This window comes from Penaeus monodon, chromosome 26 (assembly GCF_015228065.2).
Source record: "Penaeus monodon isolate SGIC_2016 chromosome 26, NSTDA_Pmon_1, whole genome shotgun sequence".
NCBI classification, from domain to species: domain Eukaryota; kingdom Metazoa; phylum Arthropoda; class Malacostraca; order Decapoda; family Penaeidae; genus Penaeus; species Penaeus monodon.
In genome coordinates, this window is record NC_051411.1 from 34,547,306 (window position 1) to 34,567,305 (window position 20,000).

At 41.1% G+C, this 20,000-nt stretch overlaps 1 protein-coding gene across 1 annotated transcript in view; it reads left to right on the forward strand.

The window, feature by feature from the left end:
* Positions 1 to 13,467, forward strand: part of LOC119590108 (sulfoquinovosidase-like) — a 19,464-nt gene extending 5,997 nt beyond the window's left edge. Inside the window, exons 5-14 of the mRNA XM_037938875.1 lie at positions 280 to 418; positions 1,233 to 1,422; positions 1,940 to 2,081; positions 2,589 to 2,807; positions 3,257 to 3,413; positions 4,615 to 4,769; positions 8,301 to 8,450; positions 10,523 to 10,654; positions 11,418 to 11,539; positions 13,241 to 13,467. Coding sequence (XP_037794803.1) covers positions 280 to 418; positions 1,233 to 1,422; positions 1,940 to 2,081; positions 2,589 to 2,807; positions 3,257 to 3,413; positions 4,615 to 4,769; positions 8,301 to 8,450; positions 10,523 to 10,654; positions 11,418 to 11,539; positions 13,241 to 13,462 — 1,628 coding nt within the window. The 3' untranslated portion in view covers positions 13,463 to 13,467. The remainder of the gene's footprint in view (positions 1 to 279; positions 419 to 1,232; positions 1,423 to 1,939; positions 2,082 to 2,588; positions 2,808 to 3,256; positions 3,414 to 4,614; positions 4,770 to 8,300; positions 8,451 to 10,522; positions 10,655 to 11,417; positions 11,540 to 13,240) is intronic.
* The last annotated feature ends 6,533 nt before the right edge of the window (positions 13,468 to 20,000 follow it).

A 20,000-nucleotide genomic window follows, 5' to 3' on the forward strand; every position in this document is an offset into this window, starting at 1 on the left:
TGATAGCTAGATACGTAGGATACGATAGCAAAGAGGATACAGAGATTCTGACACATCTACTTCAACATCATCTTCTCTATCTTCTCCATTTCCTTCATCTCCTCCATTTCCTCCATCTTCTCCAATTCCTCTCTCTTCTCCATCTCCTCAATCTTCTCCATTTCCTCCATCTCCATCTCCTACATCTTCATCTCCTCCTCCATATCCTCTACCAACTTCATCTCCATCTCTCCTCCATCATCTCCATCTCTCCTCCATCATCTCCATCTCCTCCCCCAGGTATTGGTCGAGATGGAGGAATAATCGCCAACATCACCGACATCGAAGGCGGTGCGGGAGGAGAGTACTATACCACCTACTGGCCTGAGCCTTCGTTTGTTTCCTCGAAACGCTATTCTCTTATATTCGACGACTACGAGTACGTCAGTTTTTGAATATCTTTGGGTTTATTCTATTTTTTTTTTTTTTTAGTGGGGGTGGGAGGGGGGCGGTTTTTTTTTTTGGGGGGGAGTGGGGGAGGGGTGCGGGCGTTTTTTTGTGTGTTTTTGATTTTTTTTTTTTCTATTTTCAGGTTGATGATTTTTTGGTTATCTGATGTTTGGTTCACGGGTGATATCATATGTTTTTTTTTTGTTGTTGTTTTTTGAAGTTTTTTATAATCCTTTTTCATGATCTATTGTGTGTGTGTGTCATTGTTAAAGTGGGTTGGTCGGTCTTCCTCTGTTTTTTTTTTTTTTATTCTTAAGAGTGGATATTTTTGATTTAGTGAGGGATGAGCATAAAATGATAAGATCTAAAGTGGTCACCCGTTGAAATGTGTCAAAGAAAACGAGAATATTCTTAGCGGAGACTTATCAGTATTTAGAAGTTAGTTAAATCAACGTGTCTTTCAGCATAATTTAACGAATATGATGAGTGCTATTATTATTACTATTATTATGTTACTGTCAATGTTGTTGCTGTGGCTGTTATTATTAAGATATTTTTTATTATTATTATTACTACTATTATTATCATTATCATTATCATTATTATTATTATTTTTACTATTATTACTATTATTACTATTACTGTTATTACTATTATTACTATTATTACTATCATTACTATCATTACTAGTATTACTGTTATTACTATTACTTCTATCATTATTATTATCATATATGTGTTAAATCAAGACAAATAATTTTACAAACCACAGAACATCACTCACCCTCTCCTACCCATTGCAGTTACATGGTCATGAACTTCAGTCAACCAAACTACCACGAGTTCTACATCCATAGCCATTCGTTCTTGCTCAGAATGTACTTCAATGACACGATGATGAACCTTATCCCGAGCAAGGTCCATTATTCGCCTACGCTCCCGGATTGGATAATCACGGGGACTATCCTGAGTCTGCAGAGGGGGACACAGGAGGTGAATGGAAGGGGGATTTTGGGGTGTGGGGGAGGGGAGTGGGGGTGGTGAAGAGGTGGGGGAAGGGAGGGGAGATGTGGTTGAGGGGGATATGTGTGTGTGGTGGGGGGAGGGGGGGGGGTGGGGTTTGGAGTATGTGTGTGTGTGGTTGTGTGTGTGTGTGTGATGTGTGTGTGTGTGTGTGTGTGTGTGTGTGTGTGTGTGTGTGTGTGGTGTGTGTGTGTGGAGTGGATAGAGGGTGGAGGTTAGTCATGTGTGTGGGAGTGAGTGGGAAGTTGGGGTGGGAGGAGTGGGAATAGGGGTAAGGTATGTGTGGGTGAGGGTAGTGTGTGTGCGCGTTCGTGTGCGTCTCTTTGTCTTTGTGTGTGATCTTTGCGCGCTCGCGTGTGTATATACATCCATATATATTTATCTCCAAGTGTTTCGTCTTAAACCAAAACCTGTACCACCAGTACCACGACATTCCACCCATAAGAAAAGGCAAAAAACACCCCATTTGAAACCCGCCCGCCCGCAGGTCCTCGACTACTACGAGCTGGCCAAGGGCGCGGGCGTGAACGTGAGCGCCCTCTGGATCCAGGACTGGTCTGGCACGACGGAGACCCTCTTCGGCCACCGCGTCTACTGGAACTGGCAGTGGAACCAGACCTACTACCCTGGTCAGCGGGCGCTTTGCTGGTCTTGTTGTTATATTGGCTATTATTGTTACTATCGTCAATTATTATTATTATTGTTATCATTATTATCATTATTATGTACGTGTACGGACTTTCGTGTGTAAGTAGGTATTGTATATATAAATGCAGGCACAGAAAAAACGCACGCACACACACACACACGCACACACACACACACACACACACACACACACACACACACACACACACACACACACACACACACACACACACACACACACACACACACACACACACACAACACACACACACAACACACACACACACACACACACACACACCACACACACACACACACACACACAACAACAATTATGATAAAAATGATAACAATAACTTTATTGACAATACCACCCAACAAAAAAGGTTAATAGACAAACGAATCCCCCCCCCCAAAAAAAAATATATATATATATTAACCCAACCCCCACCTCATTCTTTGCACCCACGCCCACGCCCACAACACAGGACTGGACGAAATGATCACGACCCTCGGCCAAGAAGGCGTGGGCGTGATGGCATACATCAACCCACACCTCATAGAAGGCAGCGAATTGTACGAGGAAGCCGATAGTCTAGGATACCTCATGGTTGACAGCGAAGGCCAGTCTTTCACGCAGGATTTCGGTGGTTTTATGGCCGGAACTGTCGACTTGGTCAGTGACGAAGCCAGCAGTTGGTATGCGAGTAAGTGGCTGTTTGGTGGTGTGGTGTTCTTGTTTTTGTGATTATTAAGTTTATGATTTTGATTATTGGTGATGTCAGTATTATCTACTTCCTTTCCCTTCTTTCCTCCCTCCTCCCCTCCCACTCTCACTCCCCTCCCCTGCCCTCCCCTCCACCTTCTTCCCCGTCTCCTCCCTTTCCTCCACCTCCTTCCCCTCTTCCCTCCACCTTCCCCCTCTCCTCCCTCCACTCTCCTCCCCTTCCCTTCCCTCCGCTCCACCTTCTTCCCCCTTCTCCTCCTTCCCCTCCCTTCCCTCCCTCCCCTCCCTCCCATCTCCATCCCTTCCTTCCTCCTCCCCTCCCATCCCCATCCCCTCCCCCATCCCTCCCCCTCCCCTTCCCTCCCTTCCCCTCCCCTCCCCTTTCCCTTCCTTTCCCACACTCCCACCAAAATTAATCTTCCCTTCCAGAAAAAATTCAGGAAAACATGATCAACTTAGGCCTCTCGGGCTGGATGGCAGATTTCGGCGAATACACGCGCACGGATATGTTTTCACAAGGTTTCACAGAGAACACGCCGGCACAAATACACAATCGGTTCCCTAGCCTCTGGGCGAGTTGTAACACGTGAGTGCCGTTGTTGTTACTGTTGGTGGTGGTGGGGGTGGGGGTGGGGGTGGTGGGAGGGGGTGGTGGGGGGGGGGGTGGGGGTGAGGGGTGGTGATAGTGATGGAGGGGGTGGTGGTGGGGGTGGTAGTGATGGTGGGAGGGGGGTGGTAGGGGTGGTGGTGGTGGTGGTGAGGTGGTGGTGGTGGTGGGGATGGGAGTGGGGGTGGTGGTGGGTGGTGATAGTGGTGGAGGTGGTGGTGGTGGTGGTAATGGTGGAGGAGATGGTGATGGTGAAGGTGGTGGTGATGGCGGTGGTGGTGTTATTCATATTTTATCCTATTTGTTATTATTATTATTTGTTTCCATTGTTGTTGATTTTGTTGTTATTTTTATTATTATTGTTGTTATTATTATCATTATATTTTTTATCATTATTGTTATGATAATGATAATTATTATTGTTATTGTTGTTATTATTTCTCTTATTATTATTATCATTATTATTAGTAGTAGGTGTAGTAGTAGAAGTGTTAGTAGTAATAGTTGCTATTATCAGTGTTATTGATATTGTTAGTATAGTTTTTGTTATCATTATTGTGATCATCATCATTATCATTATCATTATTATCATCATCATCATCATCATCATCATCATCATCATCGTAATAATAGTAATCATTATCATCATCATTTCATTGTTATTATTATTATTATCATTATTATCATCATTATTATTATTATCATTGTTATTATTTATTGCCCATTATTTTTTATTATCAATGTTGTTGTTTTGTTATTATTATATCTTTTATGATATCACAGGGGAAAAAATGACACTGACCCCGACAGTTGAATAACAATCTGACCTTTGACCCAATAAAAGAATATCCAGCTTAAAACGTGACCGCAATAGATGAGAAAAAAAAACAATCCGACCTCTGACCTGAAACAAATAGCCATCTTGACCTATGACCCCGACAGAGAAATTAATCAGCTGACCTTTGACCTGATAACAAAAAAAAAATCCCCTCGATCTGTGACCCCAACAGAGGAATAAACCATCTAACCTTTGACCTGATAACAACAACAAAAATACTCATCTTGACCTATAACCCCAACAGAGGAATAAACCATCTAACCTTTGACCTGATAAATACCCACCCATCATAACCTACGCCCCCGACAGAGAAGAATAACCATCTGACCTCTGACCCCGCAGGAAAGCACTGCGTCTGTCGGGGAAGGAAGGTCAAATCGTGCCCTTCATGCGGTCAGGGGGTCGAGGGTCAGCCTTGAGTACGTACTTGGCGTGGGCGGGCGATCAGAACGTCGACTGGTCACTCGGAGATGGCGTGGCGTCTACCATCGTGGCCGGTGAGACTGTTCTTCGTGTTCTTCGGTTGTGGTCGTCGAGTTCTTCAGTTATGTTCTTGGTCCTTGGGTGTTCTCCGTTCTTCAATTAAATGTGTTCTTCGATTGTGGTCTTGGTTCTTGGCTGTTCTCCGTGGGCGTTCTTCAAGTAAACGTGTTCTTCGATTGTGGTCGTCGAGTTCTTCAGTTACGTTCTTGCTCCTTGGGTGTTCCCCGTGGGCGTTCTTCAAGTAAATGTGTTCTTTCGGTGTGTTCTTTGATTGTGTTCTTAGTCTTGGCTGTTCTCCTCAATTAATTAAATGTGTTCTTCGAGTGTGGTCTTGTTATTATTTGAATGTGTTCTTCAGTTGCGTTATTGGTGTTCTTCTAATATGTTCTTCGAATATATTGTTCTCAATTTTTTTCAGGTGTTCTTCGGTGTTTTCTTCTGTGTTCTTCAGATGGGTGCGTGGTGCTCTTCGAATGTGTTGTTCGTAGTGTTCTTCTTGTTCTTCTTATTCTATAAATGTCTTGTGTTTTTCAAATATGTTTCTGTTCTTCTTGTTCTTCGAATGTATTTTTGTCCATCAGATGTGTTCTTCAATTTCATCGAATTGTTCTACAGATGTGTTATTGTTCTTCACACGAGTCCTTGGTGTTCTTCGAATGTATTTATGTCTGTGTTCTTCAAACGTTCTTGTTTAAATCTGTTCTTTTTGTGTTGTTTTCGTGTTTTTTAGATTCGTTCTTTGTTGGTGTTATTCAAAATTGTTTTCCTTGGCGCTACCATTCAATGTTATTCGTTCATCAAATGCATTTCTCTTAGTGTGTTCTCCAAATGTGTTCTTTTGGGTGTTCGTAAAATATTTTATTCGTCTGTTCTTTAGATGCATTCTTGTTGTTCTTCGAATCTGTTCTCCCGAGTGTTTTTTTTTTGGAACGTGTTCATGTAATGTGTCCTTATTTTCAGTTTGATGTGTCTTTATTTTCAGTTTAATGTGTCCTTGTTTTCAGTTTGATGTGTCCTTGTTTTCAGTTTGATGTGTCCTTGTTTTCAGTTTAATGTGTCTTTATTTTCAGCTTAATGTGTCCTTGTTTTCAGTTTAATGTGTCCTTATTTTCAGTTTAATGTGTCCTTGTTTTCAGTTTGATGTGTCCTTGTTTTCAGTTTAATGTGTCTTTATTTTCAGCTTAATGTGTCCTTGTTTTCAGTTTAATGTGTCCTTGTTTTCAGTTTAATGTGTCCTTGTTTTCAGTTTAATGTGTCCTTATTTTCAGTTTAATGTGTCCTTATTTTCAGTTTAATGTGTCTTTATTTTCAGCTTAATGTGTCCTTGTTTTCAGTTTGATGTGTCCTTGTTTTCAGTTTGATGTGTCCTTGTTTTCAGTTTGATGTGTCCTTGTTTTCAGTTTGATACGTCCTTGTTTTCAGTTTAATGTGTCCTTATTTTCAGTTTGATGTGTCCTTGTTTTCAGTTTAATGTGTCCTTATTTTCAGTTTGATACGTCCTTGTTTTCAGTTTAATGTGTCCTTGTTTTCAGTTTAATGTGTCCTTATTTTCAATGTAATGTTTTTACTGTTCTTTTGTGTTCTCCGAATGTGTTCTTTAACTCCGTCTTTCAAATGTGTTCTCTTGGGTTTTATTTGTTTGTTTTTTTCTTTATTTAGTTCTTTTAGATCGAAAAAAAAAACTGTCCCATCTGAAGAGAAAAAAATATATATATCACCACATTAAGCTTCCAATTATATCCATAACATAAAACACACCTAATACCTAACAAATAAATAAATAAATAATAAGAAAATAAAAGTAAATGAGTAGATAAACAAACCGATAACTTGGCTGTTCTCCATGGGCGTTCTTCAAGTAAACGTGTTCTTCGATTGTGGTCGTCGAGTTCTTCAGTTACGTTCTTGCTCCTTGGGTGTTCCCCGTGGGCGTTCTTCAAGTAAATGTGTTCTTTCGGTGTGTTCTTTGATTGTGTTCTTAGTCTTGGCTGTTCTCCTCAATTAATTAAATGTGTTCTTCGAGTGTGGTCTTGTTATTATTTGAATGTGTTCTTCAGTTGCGTTATTGGTGTTCTTCTAATATGTTCTTCGAATATATTGTTCTCAATTTTTTTCAGGTGTTCTTCGGTGTTTTCTTCTGTGTTCTTCAGATGGGTGCGTGGTGCTCTTCGAATGTGTTGTTCGTAGTGTTCTTCTTGTTCTTCTTATTCTATAAATGTCTTGTGTTTTTCAAATATGTTTCTGTTCTTCTTGTTCTTCGAATGTATTTTTGTCCATCAGATGTGTTCTTCAATTTCATCGAATTGTTCTACAGATGTGTTATTGTTCTTCACACGAGTCCTTGGTGTTCTTCGAATGTATTTATGTCTGTGTTCTTCAAACGTTCTTGTTTAAATCTGTTCTTTTTGTGTTGTTTTCGTGTTTTTTAGATTCGTTCTTTGTTGGTGTTATTCAAAATTGTTTTCCTTGGCGCTACCATTCAATGTTATTCGTTCATCAAATGCATTTCTCTTAGTGTGTTCTCCAAATGTGTTCTTTTGGGTGTTCGTAAAATATTTTATTCGTCTGTTCTTTAGATGCATTCTTGTTGTTCTTCGAATCTGTTCTCCCGAGTGTTTTTTTTTTGGAACGTGTTCATGTAATGTGTCCTTATTTTCAGTTTGATGTGTCTTTATTTTCAGTTTAATGTGTCCTTGTTTTCAGTTTGATGTGTCCTTGTTTTCAGTTTGATGTGTCCTTGTTTTCAGTTTGATGTGTCCTTGTTTTCAGTTTAATGTGTCCTTGTTTTCAGTTTGATGTGTCCTTGTTTTCAGTTTGATGTGTCCTTGTTTTCAGCTTAATGTGTCCTTGTTTTCAGTTTAATGTGTCCTTGTTTTCAGTTTAATGTGTCCTTATTTTCAGTTTAATGTGTCCTTATTTTCAGCTTAATGTGTCCTTGTTTTCAGTTTAATGTGTCCTTGTTTTCAGTTTAATGTGTCCTTGTTTTCAGTTTGATGTGTTCCTTGTTTTCAGTTTGATGTGTCCTTGTTTTCAGTTTGATACGTCCTTGTTTTCAGTTTAATGTGTCCTTATTTTCAGTTTAATGTGTCCTTATTTTCAGTTTAATGTGTCCTTATTTTCAGTTTGATGTGTCCTTGTTTTCAGTTTAATGTGTCCTTGTTTTCAGTTTGATGTGTCCTTATTTTCAATGTAATGTTTTTACTGTTCTTTTGTGTTCTCCGAATGTGTTCTTTAACTTCGTCTTTCAAATGTGTTCTCTTGGGTGTTATTTGTTTTTTTTCTTTATTTAGTTCTTTTAGATCGAAAAAAAACTGTCCCATCTGAAGAGAAAAAAATATATATATCACCACATAAAGCTTCCAATTATATCCATAACATAAAACACACCTAATACCTAACAAATAAATAAATAAATAATAAGAAAATAAAAGTAAATGAGTAGATAAACAAACCGATAACTAAATAAGAACCAAGCCTATGATAAACAAATCACCAATTAAAAAAAAAAAAAAGCCGAAAATCTGAAGCGCTCGTTTCCCTCGCAGCCCTGAGCCTGGGCCTGAGCGGGATGTGCGTGACTCACTTCGACATCGGAGGCTACACGACGCAGCCGCCCGTCCTGCAGAGGAGCAAGGAGCTGTTCCTGCGGTCGGCCGAGTACGCTGTCTTCACGCCCGTCATGAGGACGCACGAGGGTGGGCGTCGAGGCCGGCGCCTCCCGCCCGCGCCTGCTCAATTTCGGTTTTGTTTTGTATGGATGCGTGTATGTGTGTGTGTATGTATATATATATATATATATATATATATATATATATATATATATATATATATCATACATACATACATACATACGTATACTATAATATATATATATATATATATATATATATATATATATATATATATATATATATATATATAACATATATATGTGTGCATATACGTATATAGATTCATGTATATATACATATAATTGTATATATGTGCGTGTGTGTTTATATGTATATATATGTAAATGTAGAGGTTTGTCAGGAGAAAAGAAAAGTCGAGTGGAATCCCCCAGGCTCCTTCTCAACTCGCAGTCTCCAACTAACTAGGAGGAACTATCTCTGCCGTTTTGAAACAGTTACACTGCAATACGCCAGACATATTGTTTGGTAAAACCAGTAATCAGTTGAACCGAAGGTGTTTTCACTTTCCCTTTTCCAACTTTGTCTGTTTTGCATTGACTTTGTGTCCAGTCTTGGCTTCTAAATTTCGTTATTTCGTCACGCCATCTTCTCATTAGTCTGGCCTTTGGCCTCTTTATGTTATCTATAACCCAGTCTGTTCCTTTCCTTGTCTAACTGTCGTTCTGCCTCCGACATATATGATCTGCTCATTGCCATTTTTTTCTTTTTTGATGCTCCCAAGTATATCTTCCACTCTTGTCTGTTCCCTGATCCACGTCGCCCTCATCCGATCTCTTAGGGTAATTCCCAGCATCAGCCTCTTCATCCCTCTCTGGGCACTTATTAGTTTACTCTCCAGTAATTTGGTTGTAGTCCATGTTTCTGATCCATAGGTCATAAATAGTAGTACGTATAGGTTAAAGGGTTATTCTTTTTAAACATACTGTGTCTGCCGAAGGCGCTCCAGCCTAGACTGATGCGTCGCTTAATTTCCTCTTCGCTAGATGTGTTTGTCTGTACGAGTTGCCCTAGGTATATATATATAATTGTCCACTACCTCTACTTGTACATGTATCTGTTCGAATTGAACATGATTTTAGTCTTCTTCTTGTTCATCCTATGTCCGACTTTCAGACTTTCTCTATTCAGATTGCTTATTAGTTGCTGCATTTCATTTGCAGATTCACCGAAGAGAAAAAAAAACTCTGCAAATCATAGATTATTTAGGTATTCGTCTTCTATTTTGATACCCTTTCCGTTCCATTCCAGCTTCTTGAATATTTCCTCCAGGCAAGCTGTAAACAGTTTTGGTGAGATGGTATCACCCTGTCTAACGTCTTTTTTAATTGGTATTTTGTCGGTTTCCGTGTAGAGCTTGATTCTTGCTGTCCCATCTTCGTATCTATCTTCCAGTATTTTACAATATACCTCCTCTACTCCCTGTCTTCGAATAGCTTCTAGTACTGCTGGTATTTGTACAGAGGCAAATACCCTTTCGTAATCGATGAATGCCATACAGAGGGATTTCCTAAATTCGTTTATTTTTTCTCTTATTTGGGTGAGCGTGTGGAGGTGGTCTGTTGTTGAGAATCCACTGCGGAAGCCTACCTGTTCACTAAGCTGGTTAGAGATGCGAGTTGTGATGACTTTTGTGAACAGTTTGTAAGTAACTGAAAGGAGGCTTATGGGTCGGTACTTTTTAGATCCTTTCTATCCCCTTTTTTATGTATCAAAATAATTGTATTTTTCTAGGCTTATGTATGTGTGTGTAGAAAAAAACACACCCACACTACCACACAAACACACACACGCGCATACACACACATACACACACACACACACACACACACACACACACACACACACACACACACACACACACATATATATATATATATATAATATATATATATATATATATATATATATATATATATATATTGTATATATATATATATATATATATATATATATATATATATATAATATATATATATTATATATATATATATATAAATCTCTACATAGTATTGACATTTCTCTCTCTCCCACGCCGTCTCCCTCCTCACCCCCTCCTCTTCTCCCCTTCCTTATAGGCAACAAACCGAAAGCCAACCACCAGTTTTATAGCGACGAAGACACCCTCACCCAATTCGCCAGACTCACGCAGATGCACGCACGCCTCGCACCTTACACACGCACTCTCGTCGATGCCTGCTTTGATGAAGGTAAGAAGGAAATTGTGTGTGTGTGTGTGTGTGTGTGTGTGTGTGTGTGTGTGTGTGTGTGTGTGTGTGTGTGTGTGTGTGTGTGTGTGTGTGTGTGTGTGCCTGTGTGTGTGTATGGTCGTTGTATTTTGCGTATGTGTGTCTTGTGATGGAAGAAGAGGTGTGTGTTTCTGAGTATGTGTGTTTGTTTTTTTGTGTATTGTGTGTGTTTGTGTGTATGTGCGTGAATGATTTCAGAGATGATATTAACCTTTGTTTTTTTCCATATTAGTTACTTCAGTACTATATATCTCCACTGAAGCTTTTATCATGAATTTAAGAAAAGGATAAATGAGAAACTAAATATCTGCTTGTTTGTGTACGTTCTTTGCGTGTGTACTTTTGATTGTGTACGTATGTAAATAGAAAGGAAACAGCCACGAGAAGAAATGCAATTTAATCGATTCAGTTTGATTTAATTTCGTTTCATTTCCCCTTTGTCTTTGAGTACACGTTATTGAGTTTGTATTTGTGTTCATGTATGTATTGTGTGTTTGTTTGTGTCTATTTACGTTTGCATGCACGTTTATGCATATTTGTGTGCGATTATGTCTCTATTTTTGTTATTTGTTTCTTTTATATGTACAGGTTTTTATTCACATGTATATTTGCTTGCGCTTGAATACACATGCGTTTCTCTTAAATATTTGTTCGGATAATGAATGAATGAACAAGTTACGGAGAAAACCAACTTCTAAACGCAAACACACACACACACACACAGGCATCCCTGCTCAAGCCCCACTCTTCCTGTACTTCGAGGATGACCCTGGATCGTGGGACGTCGAGTACCAGTACATGTTCGGCCCTGACCTTCTGGTGGCTCCCGTCATCCACAAGGGACAGGTGGGTTGAGAGGCGAGGTCAGGAGTGAGGATTTGCTGACCTTGGGCTGAGGTGTGTGTGTGGCCATATACCGGATGGGGGTTGACAATAAAGGGCGTTTATTGAAACTATAGAGCGTTTGTTGAAATAGTAGGGTATTTGTAAGGTTTTTTATTGAGAATATAGTATATTTTCTTGAGAATATAGTCTTTTTTATTGAGAATATAGGGTAATTTAATTGGGGTTTGGAATTATAGGAGAATCTGTGAGGGAAAAATAGGGTATTTTTTGAAAAATATAAGGGTAATCTTTTTTGAGGAAATAATAGGCATTTGTTGGTAATATAGGTATTTACTGGTCATATAGGATTTTTTTTGAGGGTGTAGGGTACTTATTAAGAATATGGATAATTTCTGGGGGAATGTACGATAATTTGTTGGATGGGGGAATTTCCCAGATGATAAAAAATGGTATTCGTTGAAAAAATGCGGGATTTTATTTAAAAAAATTTTAATGGTTAAATGGTAAAGAAAAAAGTTACTTAAAGGCTTGGGGTATTTAGGGGAATATTGAAGAATAAAGATTTAGTAAAATAGGGATATTTATTGATGGTATTGTATAGTGTTTAGTGTTTCTGGTAATTATATAAGACATGTGATAATCTTGGCGTTTTTGTCTATGATAAAAAATAAAATGGCGAAACATTGCAAAAATAAATAATAATTTTTTTTTTTATTGCCGCAAAATTTTTCATGAAAAAATTCTTTTCTCGGGTCTGTCATAAAAAAAATGGGGAAAAATGTATGGGGAAAAAAAAAATATTATAAAATATATAATAAATTATAATATAATTAATAATATAAAATTATTATAAATTATAATAATTTAAAATTTCAAAAAAAAAAACATTGCCATTGCAATAAAAAAAAAAAAAACTAAGGGAAAGAATTTCTCCATTTCCCCTTCTCCCTTTTCTCAATCTCCGCTTTATTCCCCTTTTCTTCCCTCTTTTCCCCTCACCTCTTCTTACCTTTCCCTTCCCTTTCATCTCTCTCTCTCTCTCTCTCCTTCTCTCTCTCCTCTCTTCCCCGTCTTTTTTCTTGTTCTTTCTTCTTTGTTTTCTCTCTTTCTTTTTTTTTAAATCTTCTTTCATCATCTTTTATTCCCCTCTTCCTGTCTTCCCTTCTCTTTCCCCTCATTTTATCATTTTCTCCATTTCCCCCTTTTTCTTCCTGTTACTTTTTCCTCCCTTTCTTTTTTTGGGCCTCTTTTCCCCCTTTTCTCCTCAAATTTTTTCTCCCCTCCCTTCCTCTTACCTTTCTCTCCTCCCTTCCTGTTGTCTCTCTCTCCTCCCTTCCTCTTGCCTTTCTCCCCTCTTTATCCCCGAATCCCCCTCCCCTCCTCCTGCCTAATACCCCAACCTTCTTCCTTTTCCTTACCCCAACCCCCTCCCCTTCCTATCCCCTCCCCTTCTCCTATCCCAACCTCGCTCTCCCCCTCCCTTTCTCACCCCCTCCCTTTCTCACCCTCTCCTTCTCCCTTGCCCCCCCTCCTCCTCCTCCATTTCTTCCTTTCCTCCTTCCTTTCTCCCCCTCCTCCTCCCTTTCTCCCCCTCCTCCTCCCTTTCTCCCACCCTCCCCCTCCATTTCTCCCCCCCTCCTCCCCCCTTCCCTTCCCCTTACCCCCCCTTCCCCCCTCCCTTCCCCCCTCCCCCCCAAACAGGACTCCCAGAGGGTGTATATCCCCGGCGGCGGCGGCGACGGAGGAGGAGGAGCCTCGTGGCAGCACTTGTGGGCGGGGCTTATCGTGTCAGGACCCGCCGAGGTGGAGGTGGCCACGCCCCTCGGCTTCCCGCCCGTGTTCTTCCGCCGGGACTCCGAGTGGGCGCCGCTCTTCGAGGAGGTTGCGGCGGAGTTCGGGGGGGGGTTCGTGCCGGCGGTGTGAGGGGGGGAGAGGGAGGGAGGGGAGGGGAGGGGAGGGGAGGGAGGGAGGGGTGGGAGGGGAGGGGTGGGGAGGGAGATGTGAGGGGGGGGTTCGTGCCGGCGGTGTAAGGGGGGGAGAGGGAGAGGAGGGGAGGGAGGAGTGGGAGGGGAGGGGAGGGAAGGAGGGAGGGAGAAGTGGAAGGGGGAGGGGGGGAGGGGAGGGGAGGGGAGGGGAGGGAGGAGGGAGTGGGAGGAGAGGGAGGAGGAGGGAGGGAGGGAGGGGAGGGGAGGGGAGGGAGGGAGGGAGGAGTGGGAGAGAGGGGAGGGGAGGGAGGGAGGGGAGGGGAGGGAGGGAGGGGGGGAGGGAGAAGGAAGGAGGGAAAGGTGGAAGTCGATAGAGAGAGTTGGAGGAGTGGGAGATTAGGTCCGGCGGTTTGAGGGAGAAGGGGAGTGGAGGGGGAGGAGTGAGGAGTGGGGAAGGAGGAGGGGGGAGGGGGAGGGGTGAGGAGTGGGGAAGGAGGAGGGGGGAGGGGGAGGGGGGAGGAGGGGGGAAGGAGGAGGCAAAGAAGGAGGGTGGTAAGGAAGGGGGAAAGAAATAAGGGGAGGAGAAAGCATGAGGAGTGGGAAAAAGGAGAAGGAGGAGGAAGAGAAAGGAGGGGGAAGGGGAGAATAAAGAGAGGGGAAGAGAGGAGATGAAGGAGAGGAAGAATAGAGTGAATGAGGATGTGGTAAAGGGAAGGGAGAGAATGAAAATAAGGAAGAGGGGAAAATAAAAGAGAAAGGGAGAAAAGCGGAGAGGGAGAGAGAAATACGAAGAGAGAAAGAAAGGAAGTAGACAAGAAGAGGGTGGAAGAAAGAAGAGAGAAAAAAAAAACAAATAAAATACACGTATAATGTGAATATTTTTGTTTAATTTCATCCCATTTTCAATTTTTTTTTTCAAACTTTTTTTTCACGCTTGGATATATAAACACCCAATTTATACGTAATTGCGAATATCCTACACATTCGTATACATATTTATCACATTTAATAAAAAATCACGCTGCATCCCACACCGAAGGTCGAGGGAGAAACCCGAAAGGATCATCAATAATTCTCCTGCAACTAATTCTCCTGCAATAAAGCTGCAATCAACCAAGGCCGGAAAGGAGTGCAAAAGATAGTGCAACAATTTTTTTTTTTTTTTGTAAGATGAGTAACGAGGATATTCATGTGTGTGTGTGTATATATTGTATATATATATATATATATATATATATATATATATAATATATATATATATATATATATATATATATATATATATATATATATATATATATATATATATATATAATATAATATAATATAACAAATATAGTATATATATATATATATATATATATATATATATATATATATATATATATATATATAGTGTGTGTGTGTGTGTGTGTGTGTGTGTGTGTGCTGGTGTGTGTGTGGTGTGCTGTGTGTGTGTGGTGTGATGTGTGTGTGTGCGGTGTGTGTGTATGTGTTTGGTGTGTGGTGTGTGTGTGGTGTGATGTATGTGTGTGTGTGTGTTGTACACAGAGTATATACATGTATATATATATGCACACAACACACAACAGACATACACACACACATACACACACACACACACACAACATATATATATATATATATATAATATATATATATATATATATATATATATATATACATATATACGATTGTTTGTGCGTTAATATTAACCCAATGTTGAGGTTCTAAAGGCAGGAAACGATTTGTGTCCAAAAAGTGACTTGAAGCGAATTACGTATTTTCCAGGGTTGTCTTTTTCCAAAGACAATTTTAATACTGTATTATTAGTATTTATAAATATAAAAGCGCATAAGAAGATCATGCAAAATAGCCGTACTCGAAGATCAATTTATCCACCGGGAGAAAATTAATGATACGATCAGAGAAAGAAAAAGGAAAGAAAAAAAAAGATAAAAAAAAAGTAAAAGGAAAAGGAAAAGAAGAAGAACGGACACTCAATAATATGGAAATTATATTCCATTTCAAAATTACATCAACTTCTTTTTGTAAAGACTCGTGTTCGCTACTTCTCTTCGACCTTTTGAAATTCCCGCGCTCGCCTTTTTGTGTGAAGCGTCACATGGCGGGCGGGAGACGAGCGCTAAGAGGATCAACACAAATCCCGTAGGAAAGCCGATTGGATCCTATTGAGGAGCGCGCCTAGGTGATTAAATTCTAATTACGAAAATGGCGCCGATTCGCAAGTGTTAATAGAATGGTAATGAAGTGAGAGATTGAGGAGTTTATGAGCAAACACGCTGTTGGAGGAGATACGAGCGTAGCCATTGTCGGAATTTAATTATTTTTGCTCTCTTTTCCCCCTCCTTCTCGAGCTCTTTCTCTCTTTTCTGATTCGGCAAACGTTCTTAGGAGATATGATTATTTCCACACATCGTTGTCTGTCTCTATCTATCCCTTCTTTAACTTTATATTTACGTTCCCTCCCTATACTATCACATATCTTTTGAAAATGAAATACAGTTTATGGAATGCATAAAAAAAGAGAGATGCACTGGGCTTCCACGATCCTACAGGATAGAAAATAGTGGGCCAGACACTCTCGCCAACCACGGTCCCCGGCAGCCGACTTTCTCAGTGAGGTGTAACTTCATCCCATTTTCTCCGGCGGTAATCTGGGAAAATGGACCGGTGTGGCGTGGGTCATGGGGGGGACTTAAGTAATTAGGTATTTGGGGTGTTTTATTAGCCCTCCCACTGTGTGACGAGTTAGGGGGCAGCTTAGTTTGATGGAAAACAGGCTCAGAGGGCTGGGCGATGCTCCAGGGAGGCGAGAGATGGAGACCTTTGCGCGGACTGGAGATTGTGTCTTTGTCCGTTCGCTGTTGCTGTGGTTGTTGTTGTTGTTGTTGTTGTTGTTGGTGTTTGGGGAGAATATGAAGACCGGGAGAATAGAGTGGGAGGTGGAAAGGATGAGAGGTGGTTGTTGTGTAACTATTTTCTCTTTAATTTTCGGGTATCTTTTTCTTATATATTCGGTTTGTGTTAATCGATTTTTAAAAAAAATATACAGATATCTAATAAATCAGCTTCCATCTGCATTTTCACGGAACGCTGGAAATGCAGTTAACCTCTCTGCACTTACAGCAATCACGATCTCTTTATGTGTGGATTTCAAACGCGTGCACATGGCCAGTTACACAAGACCGATTCGACATTCCTCGCTTTGTTGTCTCACAAAATTACGGTCTTAAAAAGCTCCCATCAGATATTCACTCAAGTGTCGGTCCCGCTTCGCTACGCCTATTTTAGCGGCCATGAGGCGGTATATTGCGTTGCAGAGAGCGCGGGGGATGAAAATGCCAAGCCACTGCCATTCCGAAGGGGCTCCTCAGTCGCTTCCATTGAAACGTTTACCGAGAATCTGTAAGTGACTATCATTTATGCAAGTATTTTTCCGCCTTGCAAAGTTCGTTGCGTGAGTTTGAATGCCGGGAAGGGAGAGAGTGCTATCCCACGGTGTAACTTCGGTCGAAATCCTCACCTATAGATAAAGTTCCGCGAACTTTATTCGTTCACGATTCTCCTCCCCCCTCACCGTCTTGGGACATATTCCGTCCGCTTCCCCCTTTTTTTTTAATTCTTTCTCCTTTTTATTTTTCTTTCTCATTTGCAAAGATGCATATCGAAGCAACATCACCCTGTCTCGCTAATTTGTCGGAAGAGGGCTGCCCCTAAACGGAAACTATGTGCAAAATGGGCCTCCTTCGCCCACTGCGGTTGAGGGTCGTCGCTCTCCCCGTCGCCCTGCTCGTACGGTGGCGCCACTCGTCGTGCAGCGGCAACAGGAGGAACTAAAACGGCCGAGTGATGGCGCAGGCATAATGAGCATAAAAGGTTGTTGTGAAGGGAGAGGACCCGGGGAGAAAGTCTGACGCGGAGAATCTTTATTGGATGGGATTAAGTAACACACAAAAGAGGAGGAGGAGGGGAAAGGAGGGGAGGAGGAGGAGGGGAAGGAGGGGAGGAGGAGAGGGAAGGGAGGAGAAAGAGGGGAGGAGGGGGTGAAAGGGGGAAGGAGAGGGGGAGGAGGGGAAAGAGAGGAGGAGGAGGGGAGGGGAGGGGAAAAGGAGGAGTGGGAGTAGGAGGGAAAAGGGTGGGGGAGTAGGTGGTGAATGGGGGAAGGAGAGGGGGAGGAGGAGTGGGAGGGGAAGAGGGTTTGGATGAAAAGGAGGAAGAGAGGAAGGGGGAAGAGAGAGGGATGGCGAGAGGCAGGGGAAGAGAGAGAAAGAGAGAGAGGAACGCAGAGGGGAAAAGACAAACAGACAGTCAGACATGTAGCAGAGAGAGAGAGAGAGAGAGAGAGAGAGAGAGAGAGAGAGAGAGAGAGAGAGAGAGAAACAAAGAGAGAATAAGAGAAAGAGAGAAAGCGAGGAAAGAGAGAGAGGTAGCAAAGGGTGAACAGAGATGAAACGTGGTGGATGAAGGAATTAAGGTGAAAGGAAGTAAGACACAAGAGAAGACACGAGGGCAACAAAAAAGAAAGATAAAATAAATAAATAAATAAATAAATAAAAGGCATGCGGAAATGATAAAGATGAAAAAAAGTAGGAAGGAAGGAAAAAATATGAGCAAAGTGAAGAGAAAGAAATAAAGATGTAAAAAAAAAAAATAAATGAAATAATAATAATAATAATAACAATAATAATGATAATAATAAATATAATTACGAAACCAGGTCAACAGGAAACGAAGAAAAATAAATGATGATAATTCGAAGAAAAATAAGATAAAAAAACGATCGTATGTAACATAAAACAAAATGATACGAACATATAAATAAGGGAAAAGAAAGCGTAACAAAAAGGGAAGAAACAGTGAATTAAGAAATAAGAGAAGAGAAGAGGGAAGGGAGACGGTAAAAAAGGAACATTCCCGAATTCCCTCCCTCCCTCCCTCCCATTCCCAAATTCCCTTCCTTCTTTCCCTCCAGTTCCCAAATTCCCTTCCATTCCCGAATTCCCTAATCCCCCTTCTCTTTCCCCTCTCTCTCTCCCCTTATCTCCCGCACTCCCCCCCCCCCCCCCCAATTCTCTCCCCTCCTCCACTGACCCTCCCTCCCGTTAATCCAGCAAGCGCAGTTCAAGCAATGATTAATACACATTCCAAGATTCTTTCCAATTCCAACTTTAATCAGGGAAATAACGACGCGCGTGTTGTTTAATCCGTCTTAAAGGAATGAACCGCAGTCACGTGGGCCCCGTTGAATGAAAGGCTACGGGGTTTTAAGCCACGGTGACACGGGCTCTCTCTCTCTCTCTTTCTCTCTCTCTATCTATCTCTCTCTCTCTCTCACTGGCTCTCTCTCTCTCTCTCTCTCTCTCTCTCTCTCTCTCTCTCTCTCTCTCTCTCTCTCTCTCTCTCTCTCTCTCTCTCTCTCTCTCGGTTCGCTCGCCTCGCCCTCATCTTGCTCTTGGGGGAGGAGGGGTGGTGGGGGTGGTAAGGGTTGGGGTGGTGGGGGTGAGGAGGGTGAGGGTGGGGGTGTGGTGGAGGAGGGGGGTGAGGTTGGGGGTGGTGGTGGTGGTAGTGTTGGTGGTGTTGTTGTTGGCGGTGGTGTTGGTGGAGGTGTTGTTGCTGTTGTTGTTGGTGGAGGTGGTGGTGGTTCTGTTGTGGTTGATCGCTTTCTCACCTTCTTTGTTTGATTTTTTCCTTGGGATGTAATGTGTATATATATGTTTATTTTTGTATTTATTTATTTGTTCATATACTTTTTTTCTTCTTCTGTTATGTTTGCGTTTGCTTTGTCTTTATTTCGCACTTACTCTCTCGTCCTGCCAGGTTCTTGCTCTCTCTCTCTCTCTCTCTCTCTCTCTCTCTCTCTCTCTCTCTCTCTCTCTCTCTTTCTCTCTTTCTCTTTCTGAGTGATACACCCGAAATAATTTCCTCTTTTTTTTCTTTTTCTTTTTTCTTAAAGAGCAAAATAGCCCTGACGTTTTTTCTCTCTCTCTCCTCCTGTTTATCAATATTACTTTTATATATCTCCGCTTTCTTTTATTCTTGCTTCGCTTGTTTCACCCATATTCATCTTTCAGTGGCGGCAAAGTTTTCTCGGAACACACCTTGTTAATTTAGAGGATTAATTAAAGCCTGCATATGTTAATTTTCCTTGAACAAACCGTCAAGAAGTCTTTGACATGCCCCGCCTCCCCGCTATCCCTCGTTTTCTTTTCGCTCATTACCTTTCGCAAGAAGGGGTGACTAATTCATTATTGGATATCATTGTCCATTCTCAGTCTCGCTCGTAAATTTATGTGCCTTCCAACATTTTTCTTTTGTCTTAGAAGGGGTGGATGTTTTTTTTTTTGTTTTGTTTTTTTTATGCATGTGGGAGAATCAAGATTCGTAAAGTCATTATTGGCATGTCTCTGTCTCTAATTTTCATTAATATTGGTATTATTTATTATTATTATTATTATTATTATTATTATTATTATTATTATTATTATTATTATTATTATTATTATTATTATTAT